Source organism: Crocuta crocuta, unplaced genomic scaffold (assembly GCF_008692635.1).
Source record: "Crocuta crocuta isolate KB4526 unplaced genomic scaffold, BGI_CrCroc_1.0 scaffold38, whole genome shotgun sequence".
Classification (NCBI taxonomy): domain Eukaryota; kingdom Metazoa; phylum Chordata; class Mammalia; order Carnivora; family Hyaenidae; genus Crocuta; species Crocuta crocuta.
Window position 1 is genome coordinate 3,696,018 of NW_027532605.1, and position 13,322 is coordinate 3,709,339.

The 13,322-nt window shown below is 37.0% G+C and overlaps 1 protein-coding gene across 1 annotated transcript in view; it reads left to right on the plus strand.

Annotated features, from left to right (window-relative positions):
• The window catches only part of HIBCH (3-hydroxyisobutyryl-CoA hydrolase), a 77,739-nt gene that overhangs the window by 37,515 nt on the left and 26,902 nt on the right, over nt 1–13,322 (plus strand). The window contains exons 9-11 of the mRNA XM_077780263.1: nt 3,350–3,436; nt 8,093–8,151; nt 8,845–8,926. Coding sequence (XP_077636389.1) covers nt 3,350–3,436; nt 8,093–8,151; nt 8,845–8,926 — 228 coding nt within the window. The remainder of the gene's footprint in view (nt 1–3,349; nt 3,437–8,092; nt 8,152–8,844; nt 8,927–13,322) is intronic.

Sequence of the window (13,322 nt, forward strand, 5' to 3'; positions counted from 1 at the left end):
TAGTCACTAGTGGGCATTAAAATGGTAGTTACTAGAAGAAGGTGTCCAGGCTGGAAGGCTGTGCACTTTATTGAGGTGAGTGATACTGGAAGGGAGATGATGGGAGATGATGGTAGTTGGCGGAACTCATGAATTCAACTTTAGACCACTTTTATTTGAGATACTAAGAGATAATTAGAGTAGGATGGTAATTCTTTCAAGTCTAGAAACTTTTTGTCAAGTAGAATTAGGAAGAATTTGAATGCATGTGTTTTAATCTCAATTTGAGTTAATGAAGCAGTCTTAGAATAGATATGTGGATTATAAAACTAGAGGGCCACAATTATTTAAGGAGCTCTTAAATACCAAACAGTACTGGCAAGTATTTGCATATATACTACTTTCAGTTGTTGCCAATAGAGAGAATAAGGCAATTTAAAAAAAAAAAAAAAGATGGCTAAGAAAAGAGTAAATGCAAGTGATTTTATTAGGTGTAAACTTATTCTTCATAGTACTAAAGGTTATGGCATCACTTTAAATATCTTGAATATTAGATCATTGACTAATGGAATAGACTGTGACTTAAATGATAATGAGTTTGAATGAATAATGAATGATATTTTCATAATATTGGATTATGCATATTTTTCCTTTGCTTATCATTTGGAAAGGAAGTATTCTTTCAGTTTTTACTATTTCAGAGATTATTAAGAATAGGAAATTTTAGGTAATATTTATTGAGTACTACTCCTATATAGAAACTTATGCTGTCAAATACTTTGACTTATATAGAAATGAGATGTGAAAATTTTGAAAAAAACTCAAGTTAGCACAATTCAATAGCAAATCTTTTGTGATTTTGATTGTATTGGATTGTACTTGTTTTAGTAATATTTTTAGTATAGATTCATATTCCAGAGAGAGATGGCCATCTGATCTCAAAGAGTTATATTCATCTTTTTCATTGGAGTCGACATCTCTTTCCATTATTACAGGACTATTTCCTGATGTGGGTGGAGGTTATTTCTTGCCACGACTTCAAGGAAAACTTGGTTACTTCCTTGCATTAACAGGATTCAGACTGAAAGGAAGAGATGTGTATAAGGCAGGAATTGCAACACATTTTGTGGATTCTGAAAAGGTAATTACTTGGATGATTGCATTTTGTGTTGGAATAATTCCTATTGAACAGGGAGACATTATGAGTGGTGAGATCACAGGCATTTGGTTAGACATGGGTCTGAATCCAGGATCTGCTGCTTAAAGCTGTGTGACCTTTGAGAAAGTATTTAAGCTCTCCAATCATGTTTCCTCATGTGCAAATTGGAGGGAATTATATATGGATTTGGGGCTCATTTGCCTGGCACCATCAGTCCCTAATTTTTAATGAATAATTAATTACACTTTGGTTAAAAAAACCTTCTTTAAGAAAACCTAATATGTAAAGATTTAAATTTATATATAAAAAGATCGGCTTTTATAAAAACATTTTTGTTTTGTTAAATTTTTTTTAATGCTTATTTATTTTTGAGAGAGAGAGACAGAGCACTGGGGGGAAGGGGCTGAGAGCGAGGGGTATACAGAATCTGAAGCAAGCTCCAGGCTCCGAGCTGTCAGCACAGAGCCCTATGCGGGGTTCAAACTCACAAACCATGAGATCATGACCTGAGCCCAAGTTGGACGCTCAATCAACTAAGCCACCCAGGCACCCCTATAAAAACATTTTTTTGAAAGGTCTTCTTAGTTGTGAGTTTCCTTACCAGTGCATTTGAGAGTTCCATTTATAAAAGAGTCTTAAAAACTTTTCTGAAGGTTATGTGTCTCAAGGGACACATGTTGGTTATCTTTGTCTTTTTTAACAGTGTGGCCAATTTTCTTAGCACAGGATAGCATAGTGGCAAAGAACTGCAGATAGTTTGGGTTTAAATCCTAGCTTGAATTTTGCCTCTTTATCACCCAGTTTTCTCATTTCCAAATGAGATGGCAGTTTCTACCATAGTAGTTGAATCTCTCTTTGGTAAATGTAAGAGAAAATCCAATTCAACGTGGTTTTGCCTCAGAATTTCCGGTAAGAGATTTGGAATTTATTCTGCTTCAACTGACTTAGTTCACTCTCATTGAACTGGTATAAACCAGTTCACCCTTGAACCTGAAAGTGGATTAGCCTATATCAACTAGCCCACCTTGCTAATGTGCTCCATTAACATGTTTCATTTCTGGAAGTATGGGGTGAATTAAGCTTTCTAGTATGCACATAGGTCACCAAATGAAAATCTCATCTTGAGGGAGAGATGTTTGGGGATAGGAAAAGGAATGTTATAAAAAAGCATAAAGTACACAAAGTTGAAAATTGTTTCCTGTACACTATTAGGAGGGCCTTCTATCACATTTGCTTGAAGTTTCAAATCTTCCTCCATGTTTTGGACATCCACAGTCACATTAAGCAGGTGGTTGTCCCGTTCTTCTCCTGAGGTGTAACAGGAAGTCAACATGGGACTCCATTATCTACTCTGGAGGGACACCCTTGGTAGAGTGGAGTTTAGTTAAGGATGGGAGACAGTGCTGATCCACAACCTATTCCCTTCTCTGTCAGCTTCCCCAGTAATAATTTCTTCAGTGTGTAGCCAGCAATTCATGGGGACTGTACAGGATAACAGAAATGTGTAATGCACGTTGGGGATGAGACTAGAGGTGGATGCAAAAGAAATAACTGTTTCACCTGATAGAGAAAAATATGAGTAATGTAAACAAAGAATACAGAGAAAATACTCAATGGATTGAAAGGAGGGAAAATTTACAAGAAGGGACTAGAAGTTTTCTCACAGGGGTTGCAGTTCAGCTAAGCCTTAAGATGTCAAAAAAAAGTATCCCGGAATGAGAAAACATGTAATGAGTAGGCTTATGGGCGGGAAAGCATTTGGTATGTTTTGGAAACAATAAAAAGTCCCATTTGCTGAGCTTAGAACAGGTATGTGAGGGACATAGATGGAGAGTTAAGTGTGACTGTGTGGTACAGCTGTGCATTGACCATAGTAGCCATTAGTCACATGCGGCAATTTTAGTTAAAATAAAATTTGTAATTCGGATCTTTGGTTGCAGTACTACCTTTCAAGTATCTAATAGCCAGAGAGAAACAAAGGTGAATGTCTCTCTTTATTGTCTTCCATCTTTGTCCAATTCCTTGCAAGGCATTTGCCATGTGGGAGTGTATGTGCATTCAGCTTCAGAGAAAATTTCCTTCGCTGATTCAGCGTAAGGAGCACATCATAATTTTAAGACAAATATTTTTAAAAACAATATAAAGTTTCTTTTAAAAAAAAGTCAGTTTCTATTGGGTTTCAAATATGTTTTCTTTTTGTTTCTCCTTTAGTTGGACATGTTAGAAGAAGATTTGTTAGCCCTAAAATCGCCTTCAAAAGAAAATGTTACAGATGTCTTAGAAGCTTACCATACAAAGGTAATCTTTCAGTACTCTAACCTCAGATTTTAATTCATGGGGAAGAGGGAGTGATTGAACAATTAACAGTTGGTGAATATTAAATGGTGGATAAAAATATGCTGAGATTTATTTACTTTAAAGCTTGGTGGAAGGATCACTGCTTCACAGTTGTTAGGATAGCCATCCGAGAAGACGACTTCTTTGCCCCACAACTCTACAGCTTATCTTCTCATTGTTGGTGAATATCAGTGCATAACCTTGTGATTGGCCCTTGCAAGGGCTTTTTATGGTGCACTGTGACACGTCTGTAATGGCTTGTTCGGTGTTGACCCTGTTGAGCTGCTAAAGTGAAACCCTGGTGCAAATCTAAATAGAGTAATAAAATATATTGCAGTGTCACCTTTAATTCCTTACTTAGGTTGTTTAACTTAAATTTTCTTTTGAGAACCAGACTCTATAAAAATATGATATGACTTTTTATTAAACATGATGGATTGAATACATGCTCCCTTCTAAAACCCCACTTAATTCTAAGAAAGGAATAAAAAAGGCACAAATCCACAAAAATAAATAGAACAGAAAAGGAGAAAGTGGCAGGTGTGAGATGTCAATATTTTAAAAGTCTGAAAACAGAAGGATGAGGGTAGCTACCTTAGATTTTTAGAACACTGAAATCTCATCTTTCAGTGGGAGAAGGCAGTCAGAAGCAAGCCAGTTCTTGCTGTATACGCTCTGTGAGGTACCAGAGTCCTCTGAAGACTGGGGTTTGGAGATGGAGAGAAAAAAACAAGAGGATCCCTGCAAATCTTTATAAAGAGCAGTTAGGCCTCCAGAAGTCTTCCTTCTGTAGCAGCAACTAATCTTTCATAGCCTGGCCGAAGAGTAGAAATTTCCTCCTTAGATCAGGTCAAACAGACATTGCTTACTGAAGGGAGAGGAGCAGGTAAGGGGTTTTCTAAAAAAAAAGAGGCAGGACATACTGATTGGGAATACTCCTAGCCTCTTTTTCTAATTAGTTTCCAGACTATTAAATATCCTCTATCTTAGTTTGGGCAGCTACAATGAAAATACCATAGGCTGGATGGCTTAACCAGTAGAAAACTATATCTTACAGTTCTGGAGGCTGGGAATTCCAAAGATTTGGTGTCAGACAGTTAGATTCTTGGTGAGGACCCTCTTCCTGGTTTGCAGATGGACACCTTCTTGCTGTGTCCTCACACAGCAAAGTGAGCTCTCTCATGTCTCATCTTATAAGGACGCTAATCCCCTCAGGAAGGCTCCACCCTCTTGACCAATTACCTCCTAAAGACAACACCTCCAAATACCATCACTTTGGGGATTAAAGTTTCAGCATGACTTTTGGGGTGACACAAACATTCAATCAATGGCACCATCGCACTTCCAAGCAGTACATTTGAAGAAAAAGAAAAAAACCTATAGATGTTGCCACTTGATGACTGCCCCCCACCACAAAACATCCAGGTCTTTGCCTAATATCTATAATGCATCAGACAATTGACAATCCTATAACTGCGATTGACTTTACACATAAAGCTACTTAATTTTAATACTTCACACTAAAATTTTTTATGGCAAGTATAAAAATAAAGAAGGTACGGGGCGCCTATGTGGCTTAGTCGGTTAAGCGTCCGACTTTCCGACTTTCGCTTAGGTCATGATCTCGCGGTTTGTGGGTTCGTGCCCCGCGTCGGGCTCTGTGCTGACTGCCAGCTCGGAGCCTGGAGCCTGTTTCAGTCTGTGACTCCCTCTCTCTCTGACCCTCCCCTGCTCACGCTGTCTCTCTCTCCTAGAAATAAATAAAACATTTAAAAAAAAAAAATAAAGAAGGTACTTGAAACAAGCAGATTGTACAGGGAGGAGAAAGAAAGAGAAAGAGGGAAGAAGGAAAGGAAGAAAGACTATAATTGTTATAACTATTAAGGTTCTGATAAGAGGAAAATATTTCATCTTTCAAATAAGAACAGCGGTTATAATGTAAAGTAGTCAGGGACGCTTGGGTGGCTCGGTTGAGCAGGTCATGATCTCGGGGTTTGTGAGTTAGAACCCCTCATCAGACTCTGTGCTGGCCACTCAGAGCCTGGAGCCTACTTCGGATTCTATCTCCCTCTCTGTGCCCCTCCCCCACTTATGCTTGCATTCACGTGCGTGCTCTCTCTCTCTCTCACTCTCAAAAATAAATATTAAAAAAATAAAAGAAAGTAGTCAAAGAATAAAAAAGAAATGTGATTTTATTTATAAATGTGATTTATATAAAGGGAAAAACTCCCACAACAGATTAGATTAAAATTGAAGGTTGAGGAAAACTGTAAGAAGACAGGAAGGATAATAACAAGGAAAATGAAGGGAAAGGAAGATTAGAGGTATTATTCTGGGAGGTCTAATATCTAATTATTAGGAATTCATAACAGAGAAGTGAGAGGGGAGGAAACCTTTAGGAAAATAGTATAAAAATTTTATTCAGAACTCAAGAACATGAATATGGATCAACAGAGCCTCAGTGTGAACAGAGAGCACATGAGGATTTCACCAGATTTTTGTCAAAGCATTTGACAGTCTCTCATGTTGGGTAAATATAGTCTAGATTATAGTGTGTGGGAGTTGAGGGGCCTTACCAAGCAGTTCTGTTAAATTTGAGGGTATTAGTCTATAAATAGAGTCATCTTGGCCTTTTTCAGTTGTTTTTTTTTTTCTCAGTGATTTGGATGAGAATGTTGACAGCATTTTGATCATTTTGATTTGAAACTGAGAAAAAAAATTAGGTAAAAGAAGATGGATTTTAAAAACCCTTCAAATTTAGAGTGAAAGGTAATAGATGTATGGGAAAGTCACTCCCTGTGTTTCCCTTTACTCTCCCACTACTACCACATTCATAACACTTTTGACACCAGATATGTGAGCCCTCATCAAGCAATTCTCTACAACACCAGCTGGGTGTCCTATAATTAGTTTCAATCCTAACTCTGTGTATCTGGAGTCAGCATCAGATCCCATACCCTAAGATCTCAGTCCCACAAAACTGACCCCATTTCAGATGCCAGTCACTTCTGACTGACTGCCCATAAATTGGGGTTCTCATGATCCATTTTTTGGGTTTGATCATTTGCTAGAGTTTCTCACAGGACTTAGGGAAACACTTAATGTTTTTTGGTTTATTATAAAGGATACAATAAAAGATATGAGTGAATAGTACAGTAAAGGGTACATAGAGGAAGGTCTAGAAGGATCTCCAGCCGAGGAGCTTCTGTCCCAGTGAAGTTGGGGTGTGCCACTCTCTCCACTTGGGGATATGTCCATTAACCTGGAAGCTTTCCATCCTATTGGATTTTTATGGAGGCTTTATTACGGTAGTCACCATTGGTGACTGAACTCAATCTGCAACCTCTTTTCCCTCACTGGAGATGGAGAGGAGTGGGGAGATGGTGGTAGTGTGGGGGAGGGACTTTCAGTCCCACCCAACCAATTAATTAATTGCAGGTTTGTTTCTCTGGAGGCCAGCCCTTTTCTTTTCCAAAAGTTACCTCATTAGCTTGAACCTTAGTGTGATTGAAAGGGCCTTGTTATGAATAACAATTTTTAGGAACCCAGGACAGAAGACTGAGTATAACAAGAAGAGACTCTACTTGGAGAAATTCCAAGGTTTTGGGGAGCTAAGAGCCAGCAACAAAGAAAAGTATATGGGCAAAGACTAAATATGTATTTTTAATATATTTTTAAGATTTTATGTTTAATCTCTGCACCCAACATAGGGCTCGAACCCACAAATCCAAAATCATGAGTTGCATGCTCTACTGACTGAGCCAGCCAGTTGCCCTTGTATTTCTTATTTTGAATCTCAGGATCACAATAGAGCAAGTGAAAAATTTGAATTTCAGTCCAGAGTACCAAATTTATAAAGTATAGCCTGGGAGAAATGTAGCCTACAATGGCACTGGTTAAAAAAAAAATAGCAGCATAATACAACTGCTAGAAAACTAACTGAGACTTAGTCCTATTAGTAAAAGTGTTTGTACCCAAAACGAGCAAGGATATTTGGAGCTCTGCTATACTTTGCTATGATTCAGTCATACCTGTAAGCTAATGTAGAAGGACTGTGATAAACTGTAACTTATGCATAAGAACCACCTGAATTGTGAAGAACACAAAACTTTTGTGTGAGAAGAGAGGTGGAAGGAGGATTAACTAGAACTATAAACAGAAGAGGACTAATTTGGTCCAGAATTAAAGAAAAAAAAAATTCCACATTATAATTGTTCAATCACTTGTGAGTTCCTTCCTGAGGTACTGTTTTCTCTCCCTGGAGGTCAGTGCTACAGAGATTAACAGGGATGTTATAGGAATTTCCATACCAAATGGAAATTTGGGCAGGATAACTTCTCAGGTCCCTTTCAAGGCTTCATTCATTGACATATTTTAATGATGATGTAGCATATATAATGAATTCTACATAAAAATACAAGAACATATTTTGCCTTTCACACTTTTAAGGCCTAGTCCGGAAAAATACAGTCTGAATATTTATGAGTTCGTTGGATATAATTTGACTGAAAGTGATAATCTGTCTCAAAGGATATTATTAAATTTGATGGCATTTTAAAGGATTTTTAGAAGATTTGGGTTACTTCAAGTTAATCATGAGATTTTTTTTTCAAACAGTCCAAGACTGATCAAGGCAAGTCTTTTATACTTGAGGAACACATGGACAAAATAAACAGGTACTTAAAGAGAGGTCTCAGTACATCTATTCTTTTGGAAAGACTATGTTAAGTTGAATTTGCAAACATTATAATTACATTGTGTTTGGAAATGCACTGAACTCTGAGATTAGATAGCATAGTGCTTTTATTTTAACTTTTTAAAAGTAGCTTCTTGCTTACTGTTTCAGGGGGATTAAATCCATTATACTTAAAGAAACTATCATGCTGATTCATTTTAGTGCAAAACATTTTTTTAATGGGAAAGAGGCTGGAAAATAGCAATTGAATTATCTTTTATCTTTGTAAAGACCTTTTTACAAAGGTCTTATGAAGCTGATCAGCAAAAGATGTTTTGTGCAGTGATTTGAGAGATTTACAAACTGGCTTAAGGAATATTAGAGGAGAAAAACTATTGGAAAATAAGATATCTACCTCTAATTTTAGAAGCATCAGTTTTTCACAGTTAAGATATTTATTTATGTATAATAGATGCAAAAAAGAAAAATAAGGCTTTGTGTTGCATTAATAAAAGTAGACTGCAAGCACTTACCCAGAGAAGCAATGTTTTATTTCATCATCCTGTAAAATACCTTGGAAATTTTTTCATTATTGAAATGCAGTTTGGAGAAAGCCTGTGTTTAGATTCATTGCTATTTTGGAAAGAAGAAATCGCTTGCAGATTGGTGAAATCAAGTGTTTCCTTTTTTGTAGTTGTTTCTCGGCCAATACTGTGGAAGAGATTATTGAAAATTTACAGCAAGATGGTTCATCTTTTGCCTTGGAACAGTTGAAGGTATTATATGGATCATTTCTGCCCTGAGTGTGGTGGATTTTTATGATACAGAAGCCTCCCTGAAGGGCATCAGAGCTCTGTGGTGGTGACATAGACCACTGCATAGTTTTTTTTTCTGAACTCATTTGAGCCTCAGAAAGTAATTTCACAAAACCTTTATCTAAACCCAAGTGCCTTGTCTACCTGCTGGATGTTTATAGCAAAGCTGAGCTGTTTGTAGGTTCTGTAACTGTAACAGAAAGAGACTTCAGTAAGCATGCTTCACCTCCCTGTAGACCTCCTTGTCCTGGGGAGAAGCATTTAAGGACATTTTTATTAGAAGGGCTGGGTCATTGGAGAATAGTCTTATAATATATTGCAGTTTGTGCCATTACTATTTAATATGCAACAGATCAATATATGCTCCTTCTAAGCAATAGTGATTAAAAAAATGATCCATTTTGAACTAGTAAGAGGCCCCATCTATAGCCATAGCTGAGTTTTAAACAGTGTTTCTAGGTGTTAGGAATACTTTGATCTTTCTACAATGTGGCTCAACAAATAACAGCAGAAGAAAGCTGTTTTTGTATAAAGGAGCACACATTGGATACTGACGTGCTTTGAACAACAATATAATTATGGAACTTGGAAAATTTCAGACCTTTACACAGAGGAAAGAAAAAAAGTGTTTCCTTATACTTTTTCTAATTTAAATTTTATTTAGTTAATATACAGTGTACTATTGGTTTCAAGAGTAGAATTCAGTGGGGCACTTGGGTGGCTCAGTTGGTTGGGCGTCTGATTTCGGCTCAGGTCATGATCTCTCAGTCTCTGGGTTTGAGCCCCGCATCGGGTTCTGTGCTGACAGCTCAGAGCCTGGAGCCTGTTTCAGATTCTGTGATTCCCTCTCTCTCTCTGCCCCTCCCCAGCTCATGCTCTGTCTCTGTCTAAAAAATAAACGTTAAAAAAAAAAAAGAATAGAATTCAGTGATTCATCATTTACATTTATCCACTCATCAGTTTGGACTTTCTCCATACTTTGGCTATTGTTGATAATGCTGCTATAAACATTGGGATGCATGTACCCCTTTCAGTCTGTATTTTTGTATCCTTTGGGCATATACCTAGTAGTGTACTTGCTGGATCATAGGGTAGTTCTATTTTTAACTTTTTGAGGAACCTCCATACTGTTCTCCAGAGTGGCTGCACCAGTTTGCATTCCCACCAGCAGTGCAAGAGGATTCCCCTTTCTCTTCATCCTTGCTAACACCTGTTGTCTTTTGTGTTGTTAATTTTAGCCATTCTGAAAAGCACGAGGTGGTATCTCATTGTGGTTTTGATTTGTATTTCCCTTGATAATGAGGAATGTTCAGCATCTTTTCATGTATCTGTTGGCCATCTGGATATCTTCTTTGGAAAAGTGTCTATTCATGACTTCTGCTCATTTCTTAACTGGTTGTTTTTGGGGTGTTGAATTTAATAAGTTCTTTATAGATTTTGGATACTAACCCTTTATCATATATGTCATTTGCAAATATCTCCTCCCATTCTGTAGGCTGCTTTTGAGTTTTGTTAGTTGTTTCCTTCTCTGTGCAGAGAAGATCTTGATGAGGTCCCAGTACTTTATGTTTGCTTTTGTTTCCCTTGCCTTTGGCAACATGTGTACTAAGAAGTTGCTCAGCAGAGGTCAAAGAGGTTGCTGCCTGTGTTCTGGATGGTTTCCTGTCTCACATTTAACTTTTTCATCGATTTTGAATTTAGTTTTGTGTATGGTGTAATGAAGTGTTCCAATTTTATTCTGCGTGTCGCCGTCCACTTTCCCCAACACCATTTGTTGAAGATTTTTCCCATTGGATACCTTCCTGCTTTGTCAAAGATTCATTGGCCATATAGTTTTGGGTCAATTTCTGGGTTTTCTATTGTGTTCCATTGATCTATATGTCTATTTTTGTGCTGGTACCATATGTCTTGATGACCCCAGCTTTGTAATATAGCTTGAAATTCAGATTGTGATGCCACCAGCTTTGTTTTTCTTTTTCAGGATTGCTTTGGCTATTTGGGATCTGCTGTGGTTCCATACAAATTTTAGGATTATTTATTCTAGCTCTGCAAAGAATGCCGGTGATAGTTTGATAGGGATTGCATTAAATGTGTAGATTGCCTTGGGTAGTATAGACATTCCAACAATGTTTGTTCTTCCAATCCATGAGCAAGGAATGTTTCTCCATTTCTTTGTGTCCTCTTAAACTTCTTTCATAAATCTTCTGTAGTTCCTAGTTATCTTGTTGTTTTTGGTGCGATTACAAATGGAATCAATTCCTTAATTTCTTTTTCTGTTGCTTCATTATTGGTATATGGAAATGCAACAGATTTCAGAACATTGTTTTTATATCCTGCAACTTTGCTGAATTCAAGCATTAGTTGCAGCAATTTTTTGGGGGAGTCTTTTGGGTTTTCTACATAGAGTATCATGTCTTCTGCAAATACTGAAAGGCTGACTTCTTCCTTGCCAATTTGTATGCCCTTTATTTCTTTTTGTTGTCTCATTGCTAAGGTTAAGACTTCCAGTACTATGTTAAATAGTAATGGTGAGAGTGGGCATCCTTGTTTTGTTCCTAACTTTAAGGGAAAGGCTCTCAGTTTTTCCTCTATTGAGGATGATATTAACTATGGATCTTTGATATATGGTCTTGATGGTGATGAGGTATTTTCTCTCTGTCCCTACTTTGTTGAGGGTTTTTATCAAGAATGGATGCTGTATTTTTTTCAGATGCTTTTTCTGCATCTATTGACAGGATCATATGGTTCTAATCTGTTCTTTTATTAATGTGGTGTATGACATTGATTGATTTGTGAATATGGAACAAGCCCTGCAGCCCAGTAATGAATCCTACTTGATCATGGTGAATAATTCTTTTAATGTACTGTTGAATTCACTTTGCTAGTATCTTGTTGAGAATTTTTGCATCCAGGTTCATCAGGGTTATTGGCCTATAATTCTCCTTGTTTTTAGTGGGGTCTTTAGTTTTGAAACCAAGGTAATGCTGGCTTCATAGCCAAAGTTTGGAAGCTTTCCTTTAATTTCTATTTTTTGGAACAGTTTGAGAAGAATAGACATTAACTCATCTTTAAATGTCTGGTAGAATTCCCCCGGGAAGCCATCTGGCCCAGGACTCTGGGAGATTTTTTTTATTTGTGGGAGATTTTTGATTACCGCTTGAATTTCTTTGCTGGTTATGGGTTTCTTCAGATATTCTGTTTCTTCCTGTTTGAGTTTTGGTAGTTTGTGAGTTTCTAGGATTTTGTCCATTTCTTCCAGATTGCCCAATTTGTTGGCATATAATTTTTCATAGTATTCTTTTTAAATTTTTATTTCTGTAATGTTTGTTGTGATATCTCCTCTTTCATTTGTGATTTTATCTATTTGGGACCTTTCTCTTTTTGATAAATCTGGCTAAGGGTTTATCAGTTTTGTTTATTCTTTTAAAGAACTAAGCTCTTGTTTGTTTGTTTTTTTTTATCCTACTGTTTTTGTTGTTGTTATTTCTATCTTGTTTATTTCTGCTGTAATCTTTATTATTTCCCTTCTTCTTCTGGCTTTAGGCATTATATGCTCTTTTTTCTAGCTCCTTTAGGCGTAAGGTTATGTTGTGTATTTTTTTATTTTATTTTATTTTATTTATTTTTTTACAAATAGTTTATTGTCAAATTAGTTTCCACTATGTTGTGTATTTGAGACCTTTCTCGCTTCCTGAGATAGGCCTGAATTGAAATATACTTTCCTTTTAGGACTGCCTTAGCTGCATCCCAAAGAGTTTGGACTGTCATATTTTCATTTCCATTTGCTTCCATATATTTTTCTATTCTTTAATTTCCTGGTAACCCATTCATTCTGTAGTAGAATGTCTTTTAACCTCTATGTATTTGAGGGCTTTCCAAGTTTTTCTTGTGGTTAACGTCAAGTTTCATTGTACTGTGATCTGATCTTGATCTTTTTATATTTGTTGAGGGCTGTTTTGTGACCCAGTATGTAATCTATTCTGGAGAATGTTCCATGTGCACTTGAGAAGAATATGTATTCTGCTTTAGGATGAAATGTTCTGAATATGTTTATTAAGTCCATTGGTCTAGTGTGTCATTCAAAGCCATTGTTTACAAGAGGCACCTGGGTGGCTCAGTCGGTTGGGCATCTCACTTTGGCTCAGGTTATGATCTTGCAGTTCATGAGTTCAAGCCCCACATTGGGCTCTGTGCTGACTGCTCAGAGCCTGGAGCCTGCTTCTGATTCTATGTCTGTCTCTCTCTTTCCCTCTCCCTCTCTCTCTCTCTCTCTCTCTGCCCCTTTCCTGCTTGCACTCTACCTATCTCTCTCTCAAAAATAAAAAGGCATTACAAATTTTTTTAATAAAAAGAAACA